This window comes from Perissodus microlepis, chromosome 11, assembly GCF_051167445.1.
Source record: "Perissodus microlepis isolate ML-2025 ecotype Zambia chromosome 11, ASM5116744v1, whole genome shotgun sequence".
NCBI lineage: Eukaryota > Metazoa > Chordata > Actinopteri > Cichliformes > Cichlidae > Perissodus > Perissodus microlepis.
In genome coordinates this window covers 21844540-21871650 of record NC_140471.1, presented here as the reverse complement: position 1 = coordinate 21871650, position 27111 = coordinate 21844540, and the positions used below count along the sequence as shown (strand labels likewise).

Here is a 27111-nt window from a genome sequence, read left to right as displayed (position 1 = left end):
TGGACACACCATTGACTATTAGCATCATGGTGGTTAATAATTTTGATTTGTGTGAGGAAAGTAAAATAACGTAAGCATACAAAATAAAACCAGGATGTTTGGAAAAGCTGTGGTAAAAAATCCTTTGTCTCTTTAAACAACATAACACCACACAAAAAGATGAAATGTACACAACCATGTTTGTTCATACACTATATATTATTTATTAAAAGCAATAAATGCTTGGCTAGTACGGACTTTAAACACTATAAAACATATGGAACAGTTTGTCAGTTTTCATCATCTGTCCTCTGCCATCAGCATTCACCCATTTATTATGCAATCAAAAAAACACTAATCCATCATCCCTCTCATGTGTTCCTCAGTTCAGGCAAACACTGAAGTTAAATCAGACCCTTTGTGATTCACTCCAAAGTTATCCATCTATCAGATTCCTCTGACAGAGGACATCGTCTATTAAACAAAGTCCTGACTGAGTTACACTGCTGAAGTCTGAAACACTTTATTTAAATAAGAGAGGACCTGATTGTGCGTATTCATAAGAGTCACCAGACTTGTGTATTTGATGCTGTTAACATAATTTCTACAAAGCAGCAAGCCCTCTCACTTGTTTCTCTTGTAGATTTTTTGGGCAAAATTGAGGAAAACAGAGTGAGGAAGGTTTTGTGCGTGGCTGGCGATGAGTTTCTGTAGGCGCTGGTAGCTTTCCTCTTCATATTTTTGGTACAATGATGGCATCTGCAGGCTGTTGTACAGTGCCTTGACCTTTTCCACACTGGCTTCATCATGTTGTCCATAACATCCCTGAGGAGGAGATCAAAATGAACTTGTTAACACTAACAAATGACTCTAGTCATGAGTCTAAACAAGGTGGGAACAGATGAACATCAAAGAATTAAAGGTGTAGACGTTTTAATACCGACTTAAACTGTACCAATGATTACATACATCAGGGGAATTTTCTGGATGCCCAGAACATTGAATATCTGCTAGTAAGCAAAGTTAAGGGTAAGATTAGCAATTTTATGTCATATGACGCAAACAGAGCTGAACCACTACTCCACCAGAAACTAGTATTGATTTCTTATAGAAGACGCAAGCCAGCAATGCGATCTTTAGAGCATAGAGCTGCATAACTGCCAGCACTAAATCAAGCTGCTGTGTAGTTTGTTGTAGTTGGATGTATCTCAATTTGTTGTACAACAAGCAGACAATAGAGTGTAACCGTTGACTGGTCTCTATGGCATGTGACCGAGGCCCTAGCAACATCTGGCGATGCCAAGGACTAATTTCTGCAACCAGCTGACATGAATAATGAAGCTACCCCGGCAGCAGATCTAGATGTTTATTCTATCCTACTGCAGAGTCTAACGACGGTATACACAAACAGTGGTTACTCTCTTGTCCGTATGAAAATTCTCTCTAGATGAGATGCTATGTTAACTCAAAATCACCCCCTTAATTACAAAGTAATATTACAAGAATGTAAGGGACAGGGCTAGATAGAGAGATTGCTACTTTCTCTGCAACATAATGTATTAATACGGTTAATATTATTATTTTGCTCATTATATCAGTTGATTTAAAAAAGAAGTTTTAAAACTAACAACCATACAAATTACACATTTAAAGGATAAAAAACAAAAGCACGTACAGCTAAGCATCATCAAAATGAAAATTCTACACAGTGGCAACCCAACTCTGCCACATATTTATAAATTTTACGTGATCAGAAGAGAAGCATTTATTTAATGAGGCCCAACCTCTAGCTCTTCTCTCTGCTTAGGAGTCATGATTTCCAAGGCTGTCACAACCAGCCAGCTGCATTTGTTGTCCTGAATGTCTGTGCCAATCTTTCCTGTCACAGCAGGGTCACCGTAACAGTCCAAGTAATCATCCTGTGACAGAATACATCAGATGGTCATTAAAACAGAATAGTCAGCAGCGTATATGCAACACGTGCAGCTAACGAATGGGAAATATTATGCTATGAAGGTCAATGATGAGGAAAAGTAGCTACTTGTATTTGAAAGAACTCCCCCATCTCAAGTAAGATGTGCTTGGCGTTGCTGTGCTCTTCTTCACTGTTGATTCCTGCCTGGAAAAGAAAAAAGGTACAAAGAGTGTTTTAAAGCTGTATTATTTTACCTCCATTTTTATGCAACATGAAGTTGACACACTCACCATATACATCGCAGCTGCCACTGGGAGGTAAAATGAATAAAAGGCAGTCTTGTATTTTACGATTGCTTTATACCTTAAAGACAAAAAAAGAAAAAGAAATAAATACTTATTGCAATAAACAACACTCATCTTTCAACACTCTCTCCCCTTCTTACCTTTCGATGGTGAATCTGTTGAGGTCAATTTGTCTGGGTGGAGCAGTCATGAGATCCAGAGCCTGACCGAGTTCTGTCTGGAAAGTGACCTGAGGGGAAAAGAAAGAAGAAAACACACAAGGTAAGTAAAAACTCACAAGTACTTGAGTTTCTGAAATAACTGGTCGGTCACTTAATAAGCAAATGTTTTGACAGCTGATGAATAATTTGAGAGATTTTAATTAAAGAATTAGGAAACTGTTGAAAATTTTGTGGTTAGTTTTTATGACAATCTAAATATGCAGGCTGATTAAATTGGTTGGCTGAACAAAACACACATCAGCAAGATGACAGTGTTGGCTTGAGGAAAATGTTGTAAAGGACATTTTTTCTCTTCCCTCTATGGCAGCTGAGAAAGGCTCCAGCCACCTCCCCACTGCCACGAACGGGATAAGCGGTAAAGAAAATGGATTGAAGGATGTTTTGCATTTTCTGAGGAGTAGTTTGTGGACAGTGGACAATGCTGAAGATGACTAAGTGTTGAGCCGGATTTAACTATGCAATAATATATTGCTCAAGCTGGACATTTGAGTGAAATCATGCATAACCACAGTCATAACCTCTTCAGCAGTCTCTCGGTTGGCTTTTAAGAGCCGTTACTGCATACATTTTACGAACGAAGTGATGAATTTGCTGCCAGATGCACAAGCACACTTTCAGCCAAGAAGACTCACTTCGTTGAACAGCTCCAGGAGGTGAATATAGTAGGGCTGATCTCTGCAATATCTGCGAAGCAGTCTGTAGATTGACCCCTCTAACAGAAAGGAATCATTAATGGCATCCAGACCTATACCATCCTAAAAAAAACAAAAACAAACAAACCAATAGGTAGGATTTATATAGGTAACCAGAGGGAAGTGGGAAAATAACCACAGCACAAACTCATACTAGTCTCCTTTTCTGGAATATTTTAAGTCTCACTTTCTTGTACCAGCAGGGTTGCCCTCTCCGAGTGACAGATCCATCCATGATGTCATCTGCCACGAGGAAAAATGCTTGAAGCTGCAAGTATCAGACACACAGTGGCAACACCTAAATTAGAAAACGTAGCACTTGTGCAAAGTGTCAACGCTACAGTCAAGAGTCTGCTCGTGAGAGAAAGTTTTAAAGACACACGACCTGCATATTCCAGCTACCTTCCTGTCAATTTAGTAAAATCCAGCCTCAACAATGATTAAAGATAAATCACGATTAAACATGATTACAGATGAGGATAGTGTAAAGTTACTGGTTAAAGTAGTAATGATATTGTTTGTACTGCTTATTGTGGTCCCAAGCCCCTACTGAAGATTGCAGACTTTAAAGGAGGTCATAACTATGTAGTGCAATCTTTTAAAGCAGCTTAACATCTTAATGCTTAATTAGGTTGGAACAGAATTAAAATCACCTGTGACCGACACTGACTTTTAATGGGTAAAAAATTAATGAAATACTGTCAGACTTTTAATTTAGCATGCCATACCAAACCCTCACCAGTTCAATGCACCAGCCGACCAACAGAGCCCGCTGCACGGTGTCCTGGGTAAGCTGGGAGGGCGGGACAAGCTCCCTGAGTGAGCCAATCACAGAAAGGCCTCGGTTCCTCTTTCCTCCAGGAGTGTTGTATACCAAAACCTTAAACAAAAACACATATGAACATCTACATATCATTGTCCCCCTCTGCTAAATGAAAAAAGAGACCAGTCATACATACTTACCTCTCTCAGTCTTCTCAATGCGTCTGCCAGCACGGGATCTGTAAAGTCTCTCTCTGTGAGCTCTGTGACGAGCTCCTCAAACTGGTCTTCAAACAGCTGAGGGTCTGAAAGCAGAGCCTTCTTGTTGTGCGTCCCATTGCAAACTCTGTCTCCCTGCAAAGACGAGATGCACAGCAGGTGAGAGGTGTTTCTTGGCCTGAGGGGGGACACGGTCAGCCAAACTGTCCGGATAATTTTATGGGCACTGGAGACCCAGCTCAGCAAGCGTCTCATTACCCTTCAACCGTGCAATTGTGCCGACCAGTAACAAACGTTTCTATAGGTAAAGGTAAATCACATGGTTGCTCCAGATGAGGATCAACCAGGTGACTGTAACACTACCAGGTTACTTTAACACTACTAGGCCATGGTCTATCCGGCAGAGTGGATTAAGCTAAAGAGAAACTATTATTAGCTAGCTAGTTCCGTTATCATGAAAAGAAGCGTTTGCTGACTTTAGCTTACATCATTTTCCTTCATTCACGCTGTCTTCTAGGCTAGTTATAACATAACGAATGAAAATGTTTCTTATTCATACAAATGCCTTTACTCACCATAATAACACCGCCCTGTAATCCCAGACTGCACGATGTAATACAGTATAAAATGCCGGTCTTCACTTTCTCAGTCTTGTTGTCAAACTGGAGTCTGTGAACGTCTCCTAAAACCAGGATATCAGACTGTAGTTTGCTGTCGCGCTGCTGTCTGTTTTATTACACCGCAGTCGAACTAAATGTCCCAGTGTTCCTTGCGAGTGGTTAAATATGGGCGGAGATTTTAAAAGGCTCCATTTGACATTAAGGGGTTTCATTGGTTTGGTGCATCGAACCAGGATGGGCTTTCACAATGGCTAACCAATAGGACTTGAGAAGAGGCGGAGCTTAAGTGGAGTGGCAAGAGTGGAGAGAGGAGTATGATAAAGCAAATGAAGAAATTTCTATACTGTATTATAGTACACAGTAGTATACAGTATATAAGAAAATTATATGATCCTATTCAGTACATAGATAATTTCTATACTGTATTTTTAAAATAATATATTATATCCTAGTTTGTACTTATATACAACACAGGTATTTTACAGTGTCTTGAGCCACTCCTCATTTCTTTCTATTTTTCTTGCATGGAGCAAGTACTTTTTTAAAGTGATCTTGAGCAATAGCTGAAGCTTTTTTAAAGGTTTTGTTTTTCCTTGGACACTGACCACCTTTTCATTAATTTTCAGTCCAGTCATTGTATCTTGCCATTTTGAGATTATTATTATTATAAATATTACTTTATTTTATTGTTTGTTAATCCAATTTAATCTGACCGGATTCAAGCATAAAAATGCACCTAACGCATGAGATGAACCAATGTTGTGTCTACACATACCAGACAACTTGGCAAAGAAACAGGTTTAAATTGTATCTTGAGGCTCTTTGTTACTTGCAGTCTCTTGGAAAAAAAACACAATTTGTTCTTATTTCTTAAGCTGAATCTGGAAAACAGGTCTTTTGATCCAACATTCAATACCATTTGGAAAGTATCTGATTTGGTTAAAAACGTATTTTCTTCAGCACGACAGTGAAACCAAATACACTGCCAATGCATTACAAGCATACCTGGATAAAAAAACACACACATGATTAGTCATGGACTGGCCTTCTCAGAGCCGTGGCTTTATGTTGATAGAGAATTAAATGAAAAAGCAGCCAACACCCAAAGCAAAGATTTGATTGTCCTTCTAGAAGCCTGGACAACAATCCCTCAAGACTACATAAGAAATTATAAGAAATCTTGCCTAAGAGAGTTCTGGCTCTGTTGTATATTTAATATTAGCTAAATAATAGCTGCTTAAAATTGACCTTATACACTGTATTTCCATTTATGTTTGCATATATTTCAATAAAACACTGAAGCTACTTTACAGTTTACTAGCAAAATCTAAATAAATGAGGAGTTGCTGAAGACTTTTGCACAACACTGCATTTTGTCTATCATTTATTTCATTTCATGAAATACATTGACACTGCATTTAAAATCTGGAATAGGTGTCATACTTAGATTACATTTATTGTTCAGGTCTCAAGGCTCTGTCCTGTTAAGCCTGCAATACAGATATACATTTCTTGAAATAAATTATGTTTTATGCAAGACAGGAGGTAGAAACACAGCTCAGTGCCTTTATAGGTGTATGCATGTGCCTGTAAGTGTGTATGTGTGTAAATCTTTAAACTTAGTTACATACGTATGAGTGTATCCAAAATGTGCCTTTACTGATACGTATTCAGTATCATCACTTGGTGAGCACACCAGAAAGTCTTTCTAAAGAAAAAAAGAAATCCAATCTGATACAAATATATTATTACACTTCAAAATTCAGTACCCAGAGCTGCCAGACCCATCATAAATTATTGATAATAGATTTTCTTTTTGTTTTGTCATTCAACTAACCACCAGCAACCCGTAGAGTCCACAGGGACATGTGCTAACACATTTTGTGAAGCCTGACCACTTAATCAATTCATCTGTACATTTACTGCGAGAGACTCTTCATATCATCGGAGTACAAGTTACACCTATTTATCTTACAGGATCAAGCTGCTTTAGCCAGTGTCACATATTGAAACTTGATTAAAATCAAATTGGATACAGAGGCATGTTTGGAGCCCGTGGGAGCGCTGCAGATCCTTGTCCTTAGAGCTAGCTATTAAAACAAATACATTTTAACTGCCGACTAACACAGGTCTTGGGTGCAAGGGGAGGAAAAAAAAGGAAGCATAGTCAAAACATGCAGATAAAGACATTCTGAAGGACATGTTACTTAATTACACAGACAGTCAGGATTCATTGCACAAGGTTTCTGCTGTATCGCCGGTTGTAGCAAAACATGCGCACGGGCAAACGAAATGACCGTGTCCAGGGGCCACCCACAGAGAGTACATTTCACAGGCCGAGCCTGTGTCTGTGGCGTGCACTAATGTCAGTGTCTGAATGCTGGCTGCCTTATTTTTCGAAGGCAATCGTGTAGGTGGAAAAAGTGTGACTGAATTAGAAAAACACAAAATTAGCAACTCAGTAATGTGAAAGCATTTCTCATGTGTTGTCCGTTTATCTTACATTGTACTCAGCTGATTATATGATGATGCATTTTGTTTAATCAATGGAAGACAAAGTAAGAGCTTTCCTTGATCACTTCACCTGAGCGATCCCTTGAATGAATAGCAATGTACAAAAGGGCCAGAAGCATATTGCAACCCATTGTGTAACAGACTGAGATTAAAAGTAAGTGTAAGTAAATCTGAATGCTAGTTGAGTTCCATTTCCAGTCAGAGTTAGGAGCTCATTGGTGTGGCAGAAAAGATGCTTCTGGTAGGTTGATCTTGGCCAATAGGTTCTCTAAAGAGAGCCCATCAGAAATAAACATCTACAGAGCACTGCACTGCTGTTGATCTGTGAGGGAGCTCTAAGATGTTGTTCACATGATAAAGAGCACCACTAAGTAAGGCCATTTGCACAGCTTGCTCCAAGAAACGGAAGTGAATAAGAGACAAAGGAGGGAAGACAATATCTCAATAGGCTTCTAGATATTTCCCCCTACAGCCTTGTCATCTTGCGTGCCACCTATTTTCCTCCTCCACCCCTCCTTCACTCTCCTCTTCTTTTCACAGTGCAGACTCTGAGTAGAGAGCTCCCGATGACCCATGTGGTGCATGAGGTGTCACTAATCGACGCAGTGACGCTGAGGAGGAGAAGCTTAAATCTCCACAGCTGCGCAGGTGGATCCCTTCAGGCGCCCGGCTGCTGTAGTGTCGGTTGTGACGACTGTCACTGTGGGAATGGTGATGTCCGCGTCGATGAGGATGATGGGAATGATGGTTGGCTTGCCCGCGGCTTGTGCTCCAAGGCGTTCGCAACACCTGAAGATATTTTTATGAAGTTGTGAGAAAGGGCAGAAGGTTTGCTGCAAAGTGACATAACAGCGTAATCAGGACTTCTTTTTATACCTGCTCCAAGGGCAAGTGGTTGGCGCCCTCAGCTCCACTCCTTCTCTTAGGTCCCTGCCCTGCGCTGCCAGCATGCTCAGATGGGGGTGCCAGGTTACGTTTGGAGCGCTGCAAGAAGCGAGCCACCAGAACCCGAGTGACCTGACGGAAACACAAGGAGATCAGAGAATGAGCAGACTGCACAGCCGTTCATATTTGCCACCTTACTGCTCCTGTAACTTCCTTCAAGAATTTTTTTGACTTGCCTTAAGGTCTCCGAGAGAACGGTGGCAGTCTTTAGGTAAACGTAACGGTGAAGTGGGTGCAGGTTTGGAGGGGACCTGCACCCCCGTGGCTGCTAATTTGATGCTGCCTTTTCTGGGCAGAGCAGCAACCGGAGGCACAGAAGTGCGGGGCAACAGACACGCTTCAGAGGATGGGCCTTTGCATAAGAAGAAAAAGAAAATGTTACATGCAGAGCTATAATACCCTTTTAGCTGATCCAGCAGCAGAGTTGCCAGGTCTGTGCGACAAAACAAGCCCAATGCCAAGTCAAAAATATCCTTAAAAAACAGACACAGGCACAGAGCTGTGCAGACCATTATAGCAACTTGCATAATGCTGATCTGCAGGGGGCTAAGTATGAATAAATTATCTATCTATCCATCCTCCCATCCTATCCCAGCTGTCATAGGGCAAAAGGCAAGGTACACCTTAGAAAAGTTGCCAGGGGCAGGCCCATTTACTTGATTTAAAATATGGATCTCTGTTCACTCTAGATATTCAGCTAATTTCACCCAACCAGCAGACAGAAAAAAATGTGACTGCAGCAGTACATAGTAGTTGCAGTCTGATTGGCGAGATGCCACAGGAAAACTGTAGATCCCTCCACAGTACAGTACAATATGTGTTGATATTTTTATTCTTGCTGTATAATCTATATAAATAAATATGTAGGCAGAGTCCAAGACAAAATTGCAAACCAAAAAGTCCTGAGCCGATAGAAAAACAAAATGGTGAAAAACAACCTTAACATATACTTAGAAAGGTTGGAAGTGAGGGAAACAACATACAGGTAGACATAACTGAAATCTAACAGCTAAATTACAAACATTCTGACTTTTGCTGCATAAAAAAAAGCAGATGAAACAGCTGCAAAAACACAAATATTGCTGCTGATGATTCAAAGAGGTATAGTGTATATAGACTGTAGGAAGTGCTGCATGGTATTACAGAATGTACCAGACTGTCCCCCTGCTCTACTAGACAGTAAAGAGCATACTATTTAGTGTGTCTGATGGAATAATCTCCTATAATAAATTAGGCTACCTAAAATCTTATGCCTATGATAGTGACATTAAGGCCTGTATCATGGATAATCATGGATTATTGCATTTTTCCATGACGTACTGTATCCATGACTTTGCTGCTTGAGCATCCATCCATTGGGGTCTGTCATTTGAAAAAGAAAATGCAGATAAGAAGGCACATTACTGTTTCCACAAAGTGATGTCATTTATCAATATGTAATCAAATCACTGCTAATTCTGATGTTCTGGAAAAGTTTCATAAATCACGTGCACATGGGGCTAGATCTCCATGTCTCCTCTGAAGCGTACATTTCCAGTCGTTGTTAAGAGGCTTTGATGAATGAGGGCAATTAGCGGTAAATGAGCTGAGCTAATTCTGATCAAAACAACTGAGACATGATTTCTTTTGGGGTTTCTCCTTCTAATTAGACAATCTCAAGTAAAGAGGAAGAAAGGATGACAGAGGTGGTGATGAAATGGAGCAAAGGTTCAGCTCTTTAACTAAGAACATTTGTACATCACACTGCCTGATAAAGTTTATCTCATCTTTAAGGTCCATAGGAGTGAGCTCTTACCTGTGTCTATAGATGCCTTGCTGCTTCCAGAGCCAAAGTCAACTAGACAAATGTAAGTTCAGACAGGTTATGGGATCTATAAAGCTAGTTTAAGACATGTGTTTACGTTGGTGTCTGACTTACCTGTCTCAGTTAAGGAGCCCAGACCTGGCTCACTGTGTGACCTCACAAGGCGTAGGAAGCCTTCCCGGTCTTTTTGTACATTCTCTCCATCTCTTTCATTCTTCCCAGCTCTCCGGTGAAGATACAGGGGTTGGTGTGGATGGGGTTGCTCACTGGTAGCAGAGGAGGATGAGGTAAGGGGAGCAGAAGAGGCTGGGATGGCTCCTTGGACTGAAGGGGTGGAGGGGCGAACTCGAATCTCTGGGATCGAGGATTGGTGTTGAGAGGTGCAACTCCCTACTGCTTCCAGCTGGGAACAGCTACTAGCCAGGATGGTCTGGCGCCGCAACACTGGAGACCTGGATGACAAAACCGGAAAATGCCAAAACATATGTTGGCATGTGTTTGCAGTTTCAACTTCGGATTTTAACCCGGCATCGGATGTTTGCACTCACCTGTATGTGGTGGTGGCTGTGCTGGGTGAGGAGCAGGAGTTGGACCGCTCTCCTCTGAGGAATCGCCTGGATCTCGGCCCTCCTGCCAGAGGACTCTCTGGTGTTTGACACGGTGGGCCACCTAAGTTGATATACTCCCTACCATCTCCTCCGTCTCCACCCTCACTAGCGTTCCTGTTACGCCTCTCCCCTTGGTTTCTCAGCCCAACCTCCAAGAGGCAGGAGTCCTCAGAGGGGGAGGAATCATCAGGGATGTCCACAATCTCTGACATTAACAGAGATCCACTGTCCATGGACACTAAGAAAAAAAGGTAATCCTTTATTATGTAGGGAAAATGTTACATTTTGATTTCATTTATAGGACTTTTTAAGTAATCTAAGAAAACTCCTTACTATACCTCAGCAATAATATTGTCAGTAATAATTATGACTTAATGCTTTTTTGTTTTCTGTTGTACAACACTGCACAGAGTTTGTGGAGTTTTAATGAGCTTGAAAGCGAAAATTTGATATGACCACCTTACTTCTTCAACATAGCCTGAAATCTTTTTACGCAAGCTTTCTTGGCATTTATTTAAGTAGTGTTCAGGAATAGTTCTAGGATTTTTGAGGGACATTCAAAGCTCTTCTTTGGCTGTTGGCTGCCTTTTGATCCATTTACTGTCGAGATGATCCCAAACTGCTTCAATAATGTTGAGTTCTGGGCTCTGAGGAGGTTCCCTTGTGTGTTTTTCTATCCAGGTGTGGTTTCACTCCATTGGCGGTGTGTTTGAGATCATTGTCATGCTGGAAAATGAGCCGTTACCAATCAGAAGTTTCCAGTTGGTGTTGCATGGTGGATCAAATTTCTAGGGTACTTCTGTGTGATCATATTTTCATTAGTTTTGGGAAGATCACCAACACCTGTGGCTGAACTGCAGCTCCAAACCATCGCAGAGCTTCAACCATAATTTACAGGCAGCTGTAGATCATTGTACCCAACCTCCTCTGTACATATTATTGATGATTTGAACCAAAGACTTCACATTTGGATTCATCACTCAATAAGACCTAATGCCACTGATTTTCTGTCCAGTTCTTGTGTAACTTGGCATACCTCAGCCTTTTGTCCCTGTTTCCCTTGCTTAACAATGACTTCTTGACAGCCAGACCATTTCTGATGAGGCTTCACTTCTCTTTGGGAATCACCTTGTTGGTGGAAAAATGTTGTGTGAACAAATTATCTGTTTTTTGTGACAGGCTGTTAATAACAAAGTGTCTAAAAACACAGTTAAAAATGGATTCTTTGTTAAGTTCTCTGTTATGTGCAGATACAACACTAGTTCATCCCTTGAATTAGGTGGCCTTTCATGCCTGAATGGTCAGTCTTAAGAGGCATGATAAGCATAACCTTAACCCTAACCCCATAAATAAACATTAATCTGAAAATGGTCAGGTAGAAACTGGACTGAAAATAAGTGGCAAAGGAACCAATCCTCAAATAAACACTTAGCAAGAACTTCAGAAAGCCTGGAGAAATATTCCTTATGCTCACTGAAAAAAAGAGACAATATGTGGCTCCTTGGAAGCAAAATATAAAGAAATGAGAGGTGGTGCAAGACTTTTACACAGTGCTTTATGTTTCATTTTCAGTTTGTCTTAATTTGAAATATAGATCTGATTAATTCAATATATTTACTGTCAGTGAATACTGATTTTAGTACATTGCTGACATTTGAAAAACGTCACTGGCAGATGAGGTTTAACACTTGTGTTTAATCCAATATAAAATTAACCACACTTTATTTTTTATTTTTATTTCTTTCTTTACTCTAGCATGTAGTTTAAAAAAACGTATCTGTCCATCTTGTGGCTGTAGAGATGTCGACCTTTTTGTTGAATTGCACTAGATGGCACTTGGCTTGCAGTGCACAAAGGAACAAAAAATGGAAGAAAAGAAAAAAACAACCCAAAAATTATGTAATGTCATAACAACAGTACTGCCCCATTCTGAAATTATGACGAACAAAAAAAGAAAAAGATAGACGGAGTTCACACCAGTCATATTTTTTAATAGCAGGTTAACACTGGTGTACCTAAATCATCTGTTTGTGTACCTGTTTAGAACAGAGTATTATTAATATGGGCGATCGTGGCTCAAGAGTTGGGAGTTCGCCTTGTAATTGGAAGGTTGCCGGTCGTTGTGTCCCTGGGCGAGACACTTCACCCGTTGCTTACTGGTGGTGGTCAGAGGTTCCGGTGGCGCCAGTGTCCGGCAGCCTCGCTTCTGTCAGTGCGCCCCAGGGTGGCTGTGGCTACAATGTAACTTGCCATCACCAGTGTGTGAATGTGTGCGTGAATGGGTGGATGACTGGATGTGTAAAGCGCTTTGGGGTCCTTAGGGACTAGTAAAGCGCTATATAAATACAGGCCATTTACCATTTAATTATGATTAGTAACACCTATATTAATAATAATAATAATAATAATAATAATAATAATAATAATAATAATGGATTGGATTTATATAGCGCTTTTCAAGGCACCCAAAGCGCTTTACAATGCCACTATTCATTCACTCTCACATTCACACACTGGTGGAGGCAGCTACAGTTGTAGCCACAGCTGCCCTGGGGCAGACTGACAGAAGCAAGGCTGCCATATCAAAATGCTATCTTGTATGGCTTGAAAATTGCTTTAATTAAAATATGTGTATTAATGTTTTGGTCTTTTTACAATCATGTAAGCAAGGTGTTACATCCTGTGAGGACGTGGGAGTGTGTGGGCGTGATGTTGTCCTCTCCCTCTCCTCCTCCTTCTTTCTTGCCCCTCCCCTTGTCTCTCTCTGCCCCTGCCTTCTCCTTTAGGACACACCTGCTGCTCATTTGCCCTTGTTGACCACCAATTACCCTCAGAGGTGATATAAGCTGGAGAAGAGCAGTCTGGATGTGGGAGAGGCTTCTGGTGGTTTTCCTCTGTGTTGGTCAGTGTGTGATACTGGTCTAGGTGTGGAAAAGGCCTGCTGTGTGTGACCAGCCCCACCGTGCGTGGCTCTTTGTGAGTAGCTCTTAACTTAGCAGTGGTTTTCCTTAAGTGTCGGTGGCCTCCGTTATTTTGTTTGGCCTGCCTAGTAATTGCTAATAGCAGCGTTGCTGTCTTTTTCTGTTGAAGCCTTATAGTTGTTTTCTTTGTTAAAGTGGTCACCATCTCTTTGGGTTGGCCTGTCTGATTTATCATTAAAGCAGCGTTGCTGTCTCTTTTTGTTGTTACTGTTTATATGAATATTGAGTTAATTGATTATAATAAAGATTTGTTTTGTGTTAAATAGCTCTGCCTGCCGTTCTTTTCATTTCAACCCGGATCCAATTGTTACCGTCCCCCACCCTCTTCGCCTAGCTTTCATGTGGGGACGTAACACAAGGCTAAATAAAAATCTGTATATTTGGTTTGGGAGTGAAGTACCCCTTCAAGTTTGGAACTAGTTTTTAAAATGATAATTATGTTAATTTTTAGTAACTTTTTCTAATAATTTTCTAATAATAGTTGTTTTTTAATATTCCAAATGCAAATGGCTCTGTAAAACATATATTCCATTAGCTAACCTTCTCCACTGAAGGCGGTGGAAGTTCCTCTCTCTCCAGACAGCTCAGTGCCGTGGGGGTCAAACACTGTGGCCTTGATAGTCACAAAAGACAAAGATCAGCTTCTCACTAAGTCCATCACACAAACACATACAAGTACACACATACTTACCTGGCTGGCAGCTCTCTGTCCCATCACAGCTTCATAAGGAGGAGGGCAGTCAGTGGGGTAGAGGGGAACGGGGCTCTCCATGGAGCCATTATAGGTGATGCTAAATGTGGATTCAAAAATATCAATCATTTGGTTTTACAAAATGTAGCCTAATCATGTAAGTGAATGGCTACTAAATGTCGAACACAAGTGATTGATGCATTTTAAGTGCATGTTTAGTACCTCTGAGCATCTGTCTCAGAGCTGCAGGTGTACTCAGGAGGATAGTAGGGGGGTGGAGGGATGGGTGGAACAAACTCCTCAAAGTCCATGATGTTGGTCAGGAAGGCATCCTGAGGAGTGGTGCATTCTGGGTTGACAGACCGAGAGCGATGTGGGGCCAGCTGGGCAGGAATAAAAAATTGGGTACATCTTTAAAAGATACGGTGTTGTGAAAAAGTATCTTCTATCTTTCTGATCTCTTATTTTTTGGCATATTTGTCACACTTACATGTTTCAGATCAGCAGACAAATTTTAAAATTAGACAAAGATAACCTGAGTAAATACAAAATGCAGTTTTTAAAGGATGAATTTGGTTATTAACCTCTTAAGCCCCGAGCCTACCTGATCTCCTGCTTTTTGCCCCCGTATCAGGGGGCGTTGGGGCTTAAGAGGTTAAGGGAAAAAAATATGCAAACCTACCTGCCCTACGTGAAAAATTTGCTGCAGTACTTGGACGACTTGCCTTAGCTGAATGAACCATGAACTCTGCTCTCTATCAGAAAATCCTGAAGGACAATGTCCAACCATCATTTCATGCCCTGAAGCTCAATCACACTTGGGTTATGCAGGAGCACAATGATCCAAAACACACCTTAATGTCCATCTTTGAATGACTAAAAATGACAAAATTAAGGTTTTGGAGTTGCCTAGTCAAAGTCCAGACTTAAATCCGATTGAGATTATCTTAAACAGGCTGTGCATGCTGGAAAACCCTCCAGTGTGGGTGAATTAAAACATTTCTGCAAAGAACAGTTGGGTCTGATGGCGAGTTTTAAAAACTCATTGCCTATTACTGCAAACGGTTGATTGTGGTTCTTGCTGCCAATGGTGGCACAACCAGTTATTAGGTTTCGGAGGAATTACTTTTTCACAGAGGGCCAGGTGGGTTTGGACGTTTTATTCCCTTAATAAATCATTTAAAAACTGAATTTTGTATTTATTTGAGTTATCTTTATCTACATGTTTAAACATTTTTCAAAATCAGAAACAGGTAAGTGTGACAAATACGCAAGAAAAGAAATCAGGAAGGGAGCAAATGCTTCTTCACAGCACTATATATTTTCTAATCTCTTAAGGCAGCAGTCCAGCACATTTGCAGGGTCCACATTTTAAATGTAAAATGTGCTGAATCTGTTCCTACCAGGTGCAGGAGATCCAGGGAGAATATGTGGATACTGCAGGTCACGGTGGACAGGGTACAAATGATGGTGGAGAGAATGCTGAGACCACACGCACTGAACAAAAGGTCCTGTAGAGACGATGCATTCAAAAGAAAACAAAATCTTAGTTTGTGTAATCGTTTATGTGGAAAATGGATTTCCAGTGTGGTCAGAAAAATATTCTACCTACCTTCAGCTGTTTTCTGACTGAGTGGCACCCATTATCCTGGTTGAGGACCAGCTTTTCCTCATCTGTGGAGCAGGGGTCTGTGCGTGCACAGCACACACACAGACCATTTTCCACCTAAACACATTGGATTGGTGTAAAGCACTAATCGGTAGACCAAAAATGGATATTTGCAGCTATTCCTGTCACGTTCTCCATGCATCTGACTAGAAGGGCATCTAAGCATGAAGGTAGAAGACAAAGCTTGCATAATATTGCTCACTGTACCTGGCAGGTGAGCATGGACTTGACCATCTGTGCATTCTGACAGGACAGCATTGAGCCAGCTAGACTGAGTATCACACACACTGCAGACAGCAGCATAAACAGTGACACCTGTGGAGATACACAGAGATGATGTTTGAGTTAGAGCGTGGCATTCAACCAAAGACCACAGCAGGATATCTCATGGTTCAAGATGCTTTCAACCAGAGTAAAGAACATGTTATGTAAGAATGCACATTTTAAACTCCCACTTTTATGCCAAAAAGGATGAAAAGTTTGAAATTCTCAGAAAGATTTGATGCAATGTGCTACACATACCACCAGCGTCAGAGGTCTCCTCCATGAGATTATTCCAACAATCCCCGATGCCACCACCTGGAAACAAAAAGCATGTGCACCATGAAATACCTCCTTTAGTATATCTGCTGTAACATACTCTAAATGTTGTTTGTTTTCAGTACGAGTTACACTTACAAAGAAACCAGCCCAGAATGGACAAGACTGCCTTACGCGGGGAGTGGTGGTGAAGGCCATGCTGGTGAAAGAGAAGGCCAGGACCATTGCTCCCAAGCCCAGGTGGCAGAGCCCCAGGTAAAGGAGCAGTCGGGCCCCACCAGGCCCCCGGCCAGACATGCCCCTGCGGCTGTCTGACCAACCCCGGGACCCAGAGGCTGAAGCCACGCTGCTAGAGTCTGAAGGTGAAGGCATGTTTGGCTTATGGAGGAGGCAGGGAAAGGTTTTACGCTTACAGCGGGTTCATAAAACAAGTTGTGTGGGCAGAAGCACAGGAGAGTAAGAGAGAGAGAGACATAAATGCTAGCTTCAGAGCTCTGCTCTGTCACAGTTATGCACCAAATTCTTCACTGGCAGGTTCTGCGCAATGTCCCATGGTGCGCACTGTAGTCCAGTCAGTGAGTCCAAGAACTTTGTCAGCAGAAAGTTGAAAAAATGAGCTGTTACCACACAGTCGCAGGCACCATACTCACCTCATCTGACGTTTCAGCTTTTATACTTTTAAGTCCACACAGCGTCTCTTTCACCCCACTCAGTTCAAAAGCCAATGTAGCTTATATAGTACAGTCTACGCCATTCTGCTGCCCAGCCATTCTTTGATTAAAACGCTAACAGGCAAACTGGGCAATTCGTTTTCCTTTTAAATCTTCACATTATTGCTATTATTACTCATTTGCTTTTTGCTGCTTCCTCCTCTCCACCTCCTCTCGTCCCTCTCTCCCTCCTCTAGCCCGTGGCATTGCGGTAACTGGAGACCCGAGCAGGCCGCAAATTCTAAAGCATCTCAGAGATAGCAGCTGTTCGCTTGTAGTTTTACTCCCAGCAGAGGCGGCATGTGGGGGTCAGTCCGTGCGTCCAGTCTTGAGGAACATCATCTGAACATGTGCGCTCCCCTCCCGCGACCTTTTTATCAGCTCCTTATCCTGTCACGGAAGAGAAAAAAAAAGACGGCGAGGAGATCAAAACCCTAAGATCACCCTAAGACTAATTAGCTATCCCGGCATGAACAGGAAATAAATGTTCCATCGATTTTCAAACTGCACCAAAATAGCAGCCAGGCTGGAATATTTACCAGCAGACTATCTATCTTTGTTAACTCCACCTCGGAGGTTTTTGCGCCGGTCCACACAAGCACCTAGACCCCCCTCCTCCTCCTCTTGTTCTTCCTCCTCCGCCGCCTCTTTCCTCCCTGCAGTCACGCGGGCATCCCGTTCAGCCCGTGTGTTTGTGAATGTGTGTATGTACCCCCGACGTTTACCTCACAGCCTTTCACCAGACATCACACCAATACAGCCGCTTAGCCTTCCCGTGCCCCCTCATAGCACAGCAACTTAAGTTTATCTTTCATTATCGTGTTTGCTCGCCCCTCCCCTCTGCTGCCCTCGCATCTCTTCCTCTGTTTCCAAGCCGAGCTGTGACTCTGGCAGAGGAACGGATCGTGTTTGCAAACCACAACCTGCCCTATACGTGATGACAAGGCACGCAGAACGTGCAGCCAACTCGGTGATGCGGCAGAGAGCGTTAACACAGTCCTGGTGCTGATGCTGGGAAGGAGGGGTGGTTGCCTAGCGACAGGATCCAGCTTTTACTGCTGCAGCGACGATTAAAACAACAACAACAACAACAACAACACACACAAAAACCCGAAGCAGTTGCTGTTGCTGTTGGCAGGAGAGTTAAAAAAGAAAGAAAGAAGAAAGAGAAATAGACGGTAGCAGAGATTCTTTGTAGTGAGAATGTGTGTCCTGTAGGTGGCTCGTCTAAAACAACCAGCGATGTGTCTATGATATGTAATGTTTCTTGTTCGTTCAAAGACCCTCATAGTGACTAACAGATCTCGGTGTCAGATTCTCAAAATAAATACTACGGGACTTACAGGACGTTACCATTATACTTGGATGATAGATTTTCACAGTAAAAGCCCTAATTTTTGTGTATGTGGAATGTCCAGTATGCTTTAACCACAGACAAAATAAAAGATGGATATATCTTCCAGGTCGGAAAAACAAAGCCAATGTGGAAGTGTTGAATACTCTGAGAAGGTGATAACTTTCAAAAACACTTCCAGTTCTTTAGAAGTCACAAAACTGCTTTCTAACTTGAACTCTGCCAACAGTTTCCTGCCGAGTTTAAAGTCTTGGCCACTCATGTGGGGTCGTATTGAATAATAATATTTTTTAATGAGTGTATTTTGTAAATCGTTGTCATATTATGTCTCAAAATAAATCTGTGGTGTGAAACCACAGCTCATTGGCAAACAATTTCTTAATCTCAAGTCCTTAGCCAATGAGCACAGTTTCACAGTCAGTCATCACATCATTTTTCTTTTTCTTTTGGAAACCAAGATGGTGACAGCAAATCTCAAGGCTTCACAAACCAGTGGGTGATGTTATGGTAGCTATGTGCATCTTTTATACTCACTATGGCTTAAATGCATTTGAAATTTCCAAAATAAAAGCCCTCCCACTCAGGTATGTCAGACAGTGCCCCCCAAAAAACCCCTAAAATAAATAAATAAGTCCCCCAATTTTAAAGAATGCTTTAAAACGTGCTTTTGAAAAAATAAAGCCACCACTTACTTGTTGAATATCATGAAATTGCTTTCACACTGAAGAATTTTCAAAACAAAACAAAAAACCCCAACAACACAGTTTTATAACCTATGTCCCTCTTTTCTATAAAGTCTATGGACTAGGACACAGAGTTTAACATCGCTTAATTGATGTCATTTAAGGTATTTAATTAAAGAAAAAAAGATTTTCTGCCTTGCTAAGTCTTTCACAATACAACACTGTATCCATATTTTTCCTAATTGATAACATTATGATTTTCAGTATTGAAATTGTGCAGCCGTCATTTCACTATTTCACATATCTGGGATCACTGCTCTGTTCCTGAGGTTTCCTTCATTTTTTCCCTTTAAATGGATTCTGAGGGGAGCTTTTCCCTTATTGAGATTGAGAATCTGAAGATAGAGGATGTTGGATGCTGTACAAACTGTAAAGCCCCTTAAGGCAAATGTGAATACAGAGAATAACATTTATGACAATGCTAAACCAGGAAGGAAAAACTATTGCGTCACTGTGCCAACAGGAACTTAAAAAAATACAACAAACAATATATTTATAGTTTTGCAATTTTATTCATCAAGCGTCAGGTCTTGCATACAATCTGGCAGGTGTAAGAAAACTAACAATGTGGAGGAAATTACAAAAGAAAACAGAAATTTAGAGCGTGTGTGCAGAGAAAAAAAAGATCTGTCAGAATCAGATGAAGACCTGCAATCAGTTATTTTGAACGATCATCAAACTGCCTGAACAGAGAGGCTGCCATGTCAGATGTCGCTAATATGTGGTAGCGTTTAGTAAGAGCTTTCCCAGGCACTTCAGATAAAAGGCAAGACCCACTAAATCAATTCGCTATGAGGGACACATGAACACGCTGCTGCTTCCTAGGCTTTTACATCCTGCCCATTCACTTGCTTAATCCATCTTTTTTTTCCCATCTCTCCACTCATCTTCTCATATTGCACTTATCACTGTCCATATCTAATGTCTATATCCACATTCTCAATCCATTCATCTATTAAAACAAGGCGTTGTTTTACACAGAACTTGTTTCGCATTCAAGTCCAGCGACCAACTTGTTTCATCATTAATGTGTACGTCATGTTTTTACCTTCGCTCTAACAATTCTGGTCATTTTATCATTTATAACTAAAAGCAGACCTATCATGCTTTTCCTTTTTGTTATGCATATGCCACTGTGGTAATGCCAAAACTTATAATAATGAGGTCACTGTTTATGCAAGCAATTCATGTGAGCCAAAAACTCAGTTTTATACATGTCAGAGCCCACATATTCCTTATGTGGTTGACTTGGACACACAGATATCTCTGTAAGCACAGTAGCCCCACCAACCTGCGGTTCAAGTCTTTTGTTTGCAGTGGGCAGCTAACGTGGCTTCAAGGGAAGGTCTGCACAAAGGTCACACGTTTAAAAAAAAAGGTGTGAATCATGTAAAGCTACTTTAGCAGAGACCAAGACTAAAAAATATGAATTTGGAAATTAGCATAATAGGTCCTCTTTAATAAATTTGAATTCCCCTGTAGTATTTAAACCTCAATTTCTCAGATGCTTATGACCACTTGAACTCTAAATAAAACCCTGTGTCCATCATGTGAATCAAAACAGACCACATTAGTGTTTTACGGCCAACTGAGCTCCATAAAGCTACTCCTGCACATGCTCACACATTAGAAATGAATGAAATGGTAGCATTAAGAGACAGCTGCAGTTCTTTTAAGTGCTGGTGTGCTGATGTAGGAACGATAACGTAAGCGAGAAAGATATACGGTTCAGTGACAGCAACGTGTGCCATGGTGGGGACCATTTTTTTTTTTTTTTTTTTTTTTTTTTTTTTTTTTAAAAAGGTCTCGGAGTCAGACTCCAACTTTTTGTGGAATCATCTCTATCGCAGTAGATGTCACATAAAGGATATGTTCAGTCTGAAAAACTGGGGCTGTCCATATATTATTTTGGAGACAGCAGAATTCTTGTGGAAGAACTTATAAAGGGAGTATAGTGTAGTTTAACAGAGCTTTAGCACCTCTCTGTTGTTGATATTTGCAAACCCTGCCACATTTTTCCTTGTCAACACAGGCGCTCCTAAGTTTCTATGCTCTTTCTTCCATACGCTAGTGAAATCATGTCTAGAGAAGAATGCACTTGGAGGATTTTTTCTCTGTGCTGCTGGTGATTTTCACCTGTTGACCTCCGGGGCCCTGACAAACAAACAGACGAAAAAATTACGTTACCGTCATACAGTATGTAGAGCATGCAAAATTACTTTTTATAGCGCTGCATTCCTGATCTTGTGTTGTGACTTACTGGCTTCTTGCTGGATTGTTGTAGTATGTCTCGTGCCAAAGCCAGAAAAGACTGCAGGACAGATAGATTGAAACACAGAAAGAGAGAAAATATAGGTCTGTTGCATATTAACACATAACAAACATTAACAAAAGAGCTATAATAAAACAAGCTCAATGTATGGAGAAACTGCTCACCTCCTCGACATTAATGCTGGACTTCGCACTGGTCTCAAAGAACCTGATGCCGTGATCTTTGGCCAGCTGTTAACATTAGGAACAGAGATGGTTACAGGCGGACAGGATATGGGTAATAATCACTTCCTGGGTTTTATCTCGAGTAAATTTAGCAACTTTGACCATTTCCCAAGCATTCCTGTCCGCTAAAGTTTAACAGGGAGGAATCCATGCAATAATCTTTCTCAAAATGAAATCTTTGCAAAGTAGCCCCACAAATGATTAATTTTGAATCCATCTACTCATGTGTATCTTACCCTGGATGATCTTTACTACTTTAACTACCATCAAAGTAAACCTACACCTCTGCTGTTTCATTACAAGTAAAAAAAAACCCCGCAAGCGACATCTTACCTTTTCTCCTGTCTCCTTGGAAACTTTCCGCTTTGTCTCAATGTCACACTTATTACCTAGTAACATCCGACTGACCCCAGCTGATGCATTCTGGGAAAGAGGGAATGCGATTAACTGATCAAAATGACTTCAGCAAAGTGAAAGAGAGCACAGAGAGCAAAAACCTCAACAGAGACACTAACAGCAGCTGTTTGTCAGCAGAGCGGTTTCTCCCTTTAAACCAAGACCATTTCCCTGAAATGCTCCATTGCCATCTTTCCGCAGTTCGTCAGTGCTGCCGTCTACAGTTTGCTTACAGGCAAAACAAGCTGCCTGTTACCCCAAACAAATCTCTCAGAGTCGCTGACAACTTGTGGGCCACAAATACATGAAATCATAATCATAATCATTCATATGTTTAACAGCTGTAAACAGACTGAAAACAGCTATAAAAGCGATTTTCAGTTCAGCTCAGTTGTGATGCTTACATGAAAGTGGGTAAAAAAAACAAAAAGAAAATGAAAAAGGTAAGCAAGTGCCATGTATATCTGTAAACAATGACACTGGTTATGCATTTATAGCTAAAATATGTTCTTAATTTTACTTGATGTAAAGATATTGAACACCACGTGTTTGCATATTGTCTGTTTAATTGGAATATTAAAATGGGCAGCATTCACTTATTGAAAAAGTTTCTTATAGTTTTGTAATTAGTCTCATTAGGTTTTATTTTTATTTCATTTTGAGTTTTTGCTTCGAAATCAGTTTAGTTTCCGTCGGTTTGCCCATTTCAGTTCATTTTTTATTTATGGAAAAGTTTCTATTAATTTCAGTTTTACTTTTAGTCTTTGTTATTATTCCTGTGTGTGGAGGGCATATGCCAGTGTCAATAAACACATCTGTCAAAGCCTCTCAAGGCAAGTTTTTATATCTTTTTTTAACCAAAGTAACAAACACTCAAGTTCACAAAACCATTTGTTAGCTTTAGCTTGTTTCAAAAGTCTAGTTTTTATTTTATTTTAGTTAGCTGATTTTTTTAACATCTAGTTTTAGTTCAGTTTTAATAATCTTGCTTCCTGCATTATCTTTAGTTTTTCTTGAATATCTGAGCAACATTAAAAATCCAACTGAGAGTTCCCGGGTGCGGTGCCGACCCCCAGCTGCCACTGGGTGGGCAGAGGTCCAGCACGGGGCTAACAAAAACACATATACACATGCTTGGTCAAATCTACACCTATGTCCAATTAACAACCATCGGTCAACCTTATTTCAAAGGACCAGAAATCTGTGGACTGTGGGAGAAAGCTGGAGCCACAGGGAGAAGATGTAAACTCCACACAGAAAGGTCCCAGTCGACTAGGAGGTTCAAAGCACCTTCTTGCTGTGAGACAACAGCGGTAACTTTCCTTTCATGTTATGCCCTTGTTAGCTTGGCTCCTAGCTGCTAGCCAGCTCTTTAGAAAGTTGTACATTTATCTGAGGTCTCCCACACAGCGTGACACCTAGCCGACAGGTGAGTAGAAAACCTCTTCAGGCCTTAATCAACTAAAAGTTTTACTTTGGTTGAAAAACATCATTAACAAAGTGAGCACAAGAGGCCATGCTGGATAGTTTTATGCTGGTTTATGAACAAGGAAGGTTATCCTGAGGACAATCCACATACATAATGGTGTAGAGATGACTGTTTCCTCAGTAGAAGATACAGGAATTTTGCTTCTTTGATTTAAATGAACTGACCAGATAAACTCATTAGCTTTGCGGTCTCGGTCTTTCCTAGTTATCTTTGTCACGGCTAATAGAAAACCGGCTTACTTCTCTGATGCTCTTCATCCAGTTCTGAATGTTTTCAAAGGACTTCTCGTCAGTGATGTCGTACACCAGGATGATGCCCTGATGAACAGAGAACAAACAGGAGAGAGAGCATTTACGGAGTCAGTCAAAGGTGCAGACTGAGCACAAAGAGGCAGTGATGTCAGCCTGATTATCCAGGCCTGATTGTCCTGGAGGCATACTGCGCTCACCATGGCTCCTCTGTAGTAGGCTGTTGTAATGGTCTTGAATCTCTCCTGCCCTGCTGTGTCCCTACAAAAAGCACACACTTAGAATCAAAAAGATGCTGCAAGGTCTTTAAAATACTTCTATCATATGAAAAAAACCTGGAGTATAGCAGAATGCAGAAAGATTCATTTGAGGTGAGACACGACAGGCTACAAGCTACAGGGTAAGTTTGCACTAACAGATACTTTCCCACTAAAATACTTCCACTAAGAATATTTTTTTGCATCACAGGTTTTCTGAAACATTCTGAAATATCAAAATGTATAAATCTTAACTTTTTTGCAAACTTTTACAGGTGAGAAATGTAAACATTCGATGAAGCTAGGATCAAAGTTCTTGTTTGTGTTTTGCTGGCATCCCAGAGCCGACGGTTTTTATAGAGGGGATTTTGGATCTCTCATTTTTTGTACTCCATAAATCAGAAAGATCTGTCAACAGTCATAAAAGGTTTATTTTCACCATGTATTCAGAAAAAAACTTCTATAAATTTGGTTCTGAATTATATATGAGCAAACCTCTCTTTAAAAAAGAAGGAAAAACAGCAGAATAGAGAGAATCACTCAGCAATGATTGGTGTCTGTAGGTGCTGCTGAAAAGGAGAGTTTAGGCTCTAAAATGAGGGGAAAAAAATCATTTTTGAAAAACTGTTTTGTAAAAATCCATACGTTTCTTTGCTGTAATTGTAGACAGATTACCTGCATGCATTAAGAGGAATTTATAGCAAGATTAAACACATTTACGTTTGTATTTTAAATACTTCCTTTATATTGATGTGGAAGAAGGAATCAAAACAGGCCAAATCTGACTGAAAAAACCCAACAAAAAATAAACGTGTTTTTGCCTGTGCTGGTATTTGACGCTGCTATATCTTCTCTAGCAGCACCCTTAAATGACATGGAGTAGCTCTCTGTGGTGGCCGTGTGTGATGGACTTGGACATGAACCCTGTCATAAAATCCTTATTTGGACAAGAAGAGGGAGGTTCCTCCTTCCTCTCAGGAAAACGAGCCGGAGGCAGTCAGAGGGGAGAGAAAGATAACTCAACAAATCAGGGTTTATCTGCCTCACCATATCACAAACTGTTTGCAGACAAACAACCACATGCCACTTCTTACCAGACTTGCAGTTTCACTTTCTTTCCATCCACTTCAATGGTTTTTACTTTAAAGTCGATTCCTGGGGGAGACAACAAGGGTGGGGGGGCAGGCAAAGACTGGATTAAATACCCCTATTGGAGACAAAAACTCACACATTGCAGTTGATATGAGTCACCCTCACTCAGGTGGCAACACTGAACATACACCCACCTACCCCCCAGGGTGTTACCATCCACAAGCAGACATAAAGATCAGACATACAGACCTGCAAACTGCTACAGACTGCTGTGTTTTTGTTTTTTTCTGCTGGATGGACAAGCTGACAGACACATAGACAGTGCGGGGCAGAAGAGGGGGTTGACTGTGCAAAATTGTGCATGCCAGAAAGCCAGCCATTCTTCTGGGAACGTAGAGATGGTAAAAGAGATAGGAATGAGGGTGGGTGGACCCTCTGTGAGCCAAATGAGAGGAATGAGATCTGAGGGAGAGATGGGGGAGAGGGTCAGGGAAGAGAGAGCACACACATTCAGCAGGGAGAAAAGAAAAAAAGGAGAGAGAGACTAAATAAAGAAAAAGAAAATAAGAGAGCGCAGACTAGTTGGGACATGAAAGCAGTCCGGGAAACCAGCTCTTACAGTAAACAGAGGCAGAACGGAGCTTGAAATGTCAGCAAACATTTGTCTTGCTCATATCCCAAGTTTCACAGAAGCAAATCATAAGCTGAAGCAGAAATGTCGCAGACTGTAATTCAAACATTAAACGTACCGATGGTGGAAATGTACGTAGAGTTGAAATTGTCCTCAGCAAAACGAATGATCAGACACGTTTTTCCCACTCCGCTGTCCCCGATGAGTAACAGTTTGAAAAGGAAATCATACTTTTTCGCCATGGTCGGAGTTGTTCTTCAAGCAGAAATCAAAGCAGGAGCGGGGAAAGTTTGGTCTGTCTCTTCACCGGAGATCTTCTCATCCACCACCAAACGCGTTAAATCTCGATTTCTTTTCCTTGTGACTTAAAATAAGCAATCTCCTGCGAGTGGATCCTCTTCTTTTTCCTCTTTTCACTCTCAGACTTGTCACCGGTAAATTCCGATCCTCCTCCGTGTTGTGTTTGGACTGCGCAGGATAAAGTTGTACAGACTCTTTCAGATCAGCCCTCATGTATTAAAGTTTCATTCCGCTGCCATTAGAGAGTCGTTATTATCCCGTTTACAAGCATATCGGGGTGGAAACAAGTTTATCCAGTCTGCAGAAATACCACTTTAAAAAAAAAAGAAAACGGAACTTGCTGTCGGCCCCAATCCCACAGCAGCTACGTGTGGGAGAGCTTTATGGGAGTGAACGGTTCACAGTTCGCAGGCACTCACTCAGCACGGACACTAGGTGGCACCATTTGATCAGTAAACACGTGTGTATGGACTGATACAAGTGAAAAAGTTGGTTTAAACAACATGTGCTCTTTCCCTACATCCTCCATGAAATAAAATGATATTAATAAATCTATAATCTATAATCATGGGGTTTTCTTGTTGAGAAATGCTCTTGGATAACTCTAACAGCATTGCTCAACTTTGATTCCTTCTCAGTCATTTGATTATTAAAGGAAATAATCAGGAATTGAGGTTGAAGTAAAAATATTCAAAAACAGTAAAATGCTGCTTAAAGTCCTTCTGCATTCATGTAATTCTCCCTCACTGAAGAGTACTTTTACTTAAACCTTTACTTAAGTAACATAATGCAGGGCCTTTACTTGGAGTACGTTTTAAGTGAATACTTTGTACCCTTAATAAGACAAAGCAATACAAAGATCACATTGTTTATGAAGCTTAATCAAATAACAACTAATGTTCTACATCCATGCAAGAAAGAGACTGTTGG

General features: G+C 41.0%; 3 protein-coding genes across 5 annotated transcripts; all 3 read right to left on the bottom strand.

Annotated features, from left to right (window-relative positions):
• Positions 1 to 179: 179 nt before the first annotated feature.
• fdps (farnesyl diphosphate synthase (farnesyl pyrophosphate synthetase, dimethylallyltranstransferase, geranyltranstransferase)) lies at positions 180 to 4840 on the bottom strand. 2 transcript variants are annotated; one of them, XM_084944830.1, is made up of 10 exons: positions 4669 to 4840; positions 4076 to 4228; positions 3852 to 3992; positions 3300 to 3380; positions 3053 to 3175; positions 2340 to 2428; positions 2185 to 2257; positions 2021 to 2098; positions 1764 to 1898; positions 180 to 804 (listed from the first exon to the last, which is right to left on the bottom strand). In XM_084944830.1, exons 1-10 carry the CDS (start codon positions 4669 to 4671, stop codon positions 604 to 606), a joined length of 1077 nt encoding a protein of 358 aa, XP_084800956.1. In that variant the 5' UTR covers positions 4672 to 4840; the 3' UTR covers positions 180 to 603. The 2 variants fall into 2 exon arrangements, with proteins under 2 accessions (XP_084800956.1, XP_084800955.1); XM_084944829.1 differs by lacking the exon at positions 4669 to 4840 and having other exon boundaries at positions 4076 to 4550.
• Positions 4841 to 6080: 1240 nt separating this feature from the next.
• Positions 6081 to 18122, bottom strand: entrep3 (endosomal transmembrane epsin interactor 3). 2 transcript variants are annotated; one of them, XM_084944012.1, is made up of 15 exons: positions 17715 to 18122; positions 16604 to 17565; positions 16448 to 16504; positions 16133 to 16240; positions 15869 to 15982; positions 15660 to 15767; positions 14479 to 14639; positions 14257 to 14356; positions 14106 to 14178; positions 10525 to 10822; positions 10091 to 10428; positions 9968 to 10009; positions 8349 to 8524; positions 8104 to 8244; positions 6081 to 8016 (listed from the first exon to the last, which is right to left on the bottom strand). In XM_084944012.1, exons 2-15 carry the CDS (start codon positions 16835 to 16837, stop codon positions 7762 to 7764), a joined length of 2205 nt encoding a protein of 734 aa, XP_084800138.1. In that variant the 5' UTR covers positions 16838 to 17565; positions 17715 to 18122; the 3' UTR covers positions 6081 to 7761. The 2 variants fall into 2 exon arrangements, with proteins under 2 accessions (XP_084800138.1, XP_084800139.1); XM_084944013.1 differs by lacking the exon at positions 9968 to 10009 and having other exon boundaries at positions 16604 to 18122.
• Positions 18123 to 19764: 1642 nt separating this feature from the next.
• rab13 (RAB13, member RAS oncogene family) lies at positions 19765 to 26582 on the bottom strand. Its single transcript, XM_084943195.1, has 8 exons — positions 26000 to 26582; positions 25253 to 25313; positions 24102 to 24162; positions 23893 to 23970; positions 22102 to 22191; positions 21709 to 21774; positions 21533 to 21583; positions 19765 to 21426 (listed from the first exon to the last, which is right to left on the bottom strand). The coding sequence occupies exons 1-8, from the start codon at positions 26121 to 26123 to the stop codon at positions 21355 to 21357; spliced, it is 603 nt and encodes a 200-aa protein (XP_084799321.1). The 5' UTR covers positions 26124 to 26582; the 3' UTR covers positions 19765 to 21354.
• Between the last annotated feature and the right edge of the window lie 529 nt (positions 26583 to 27111).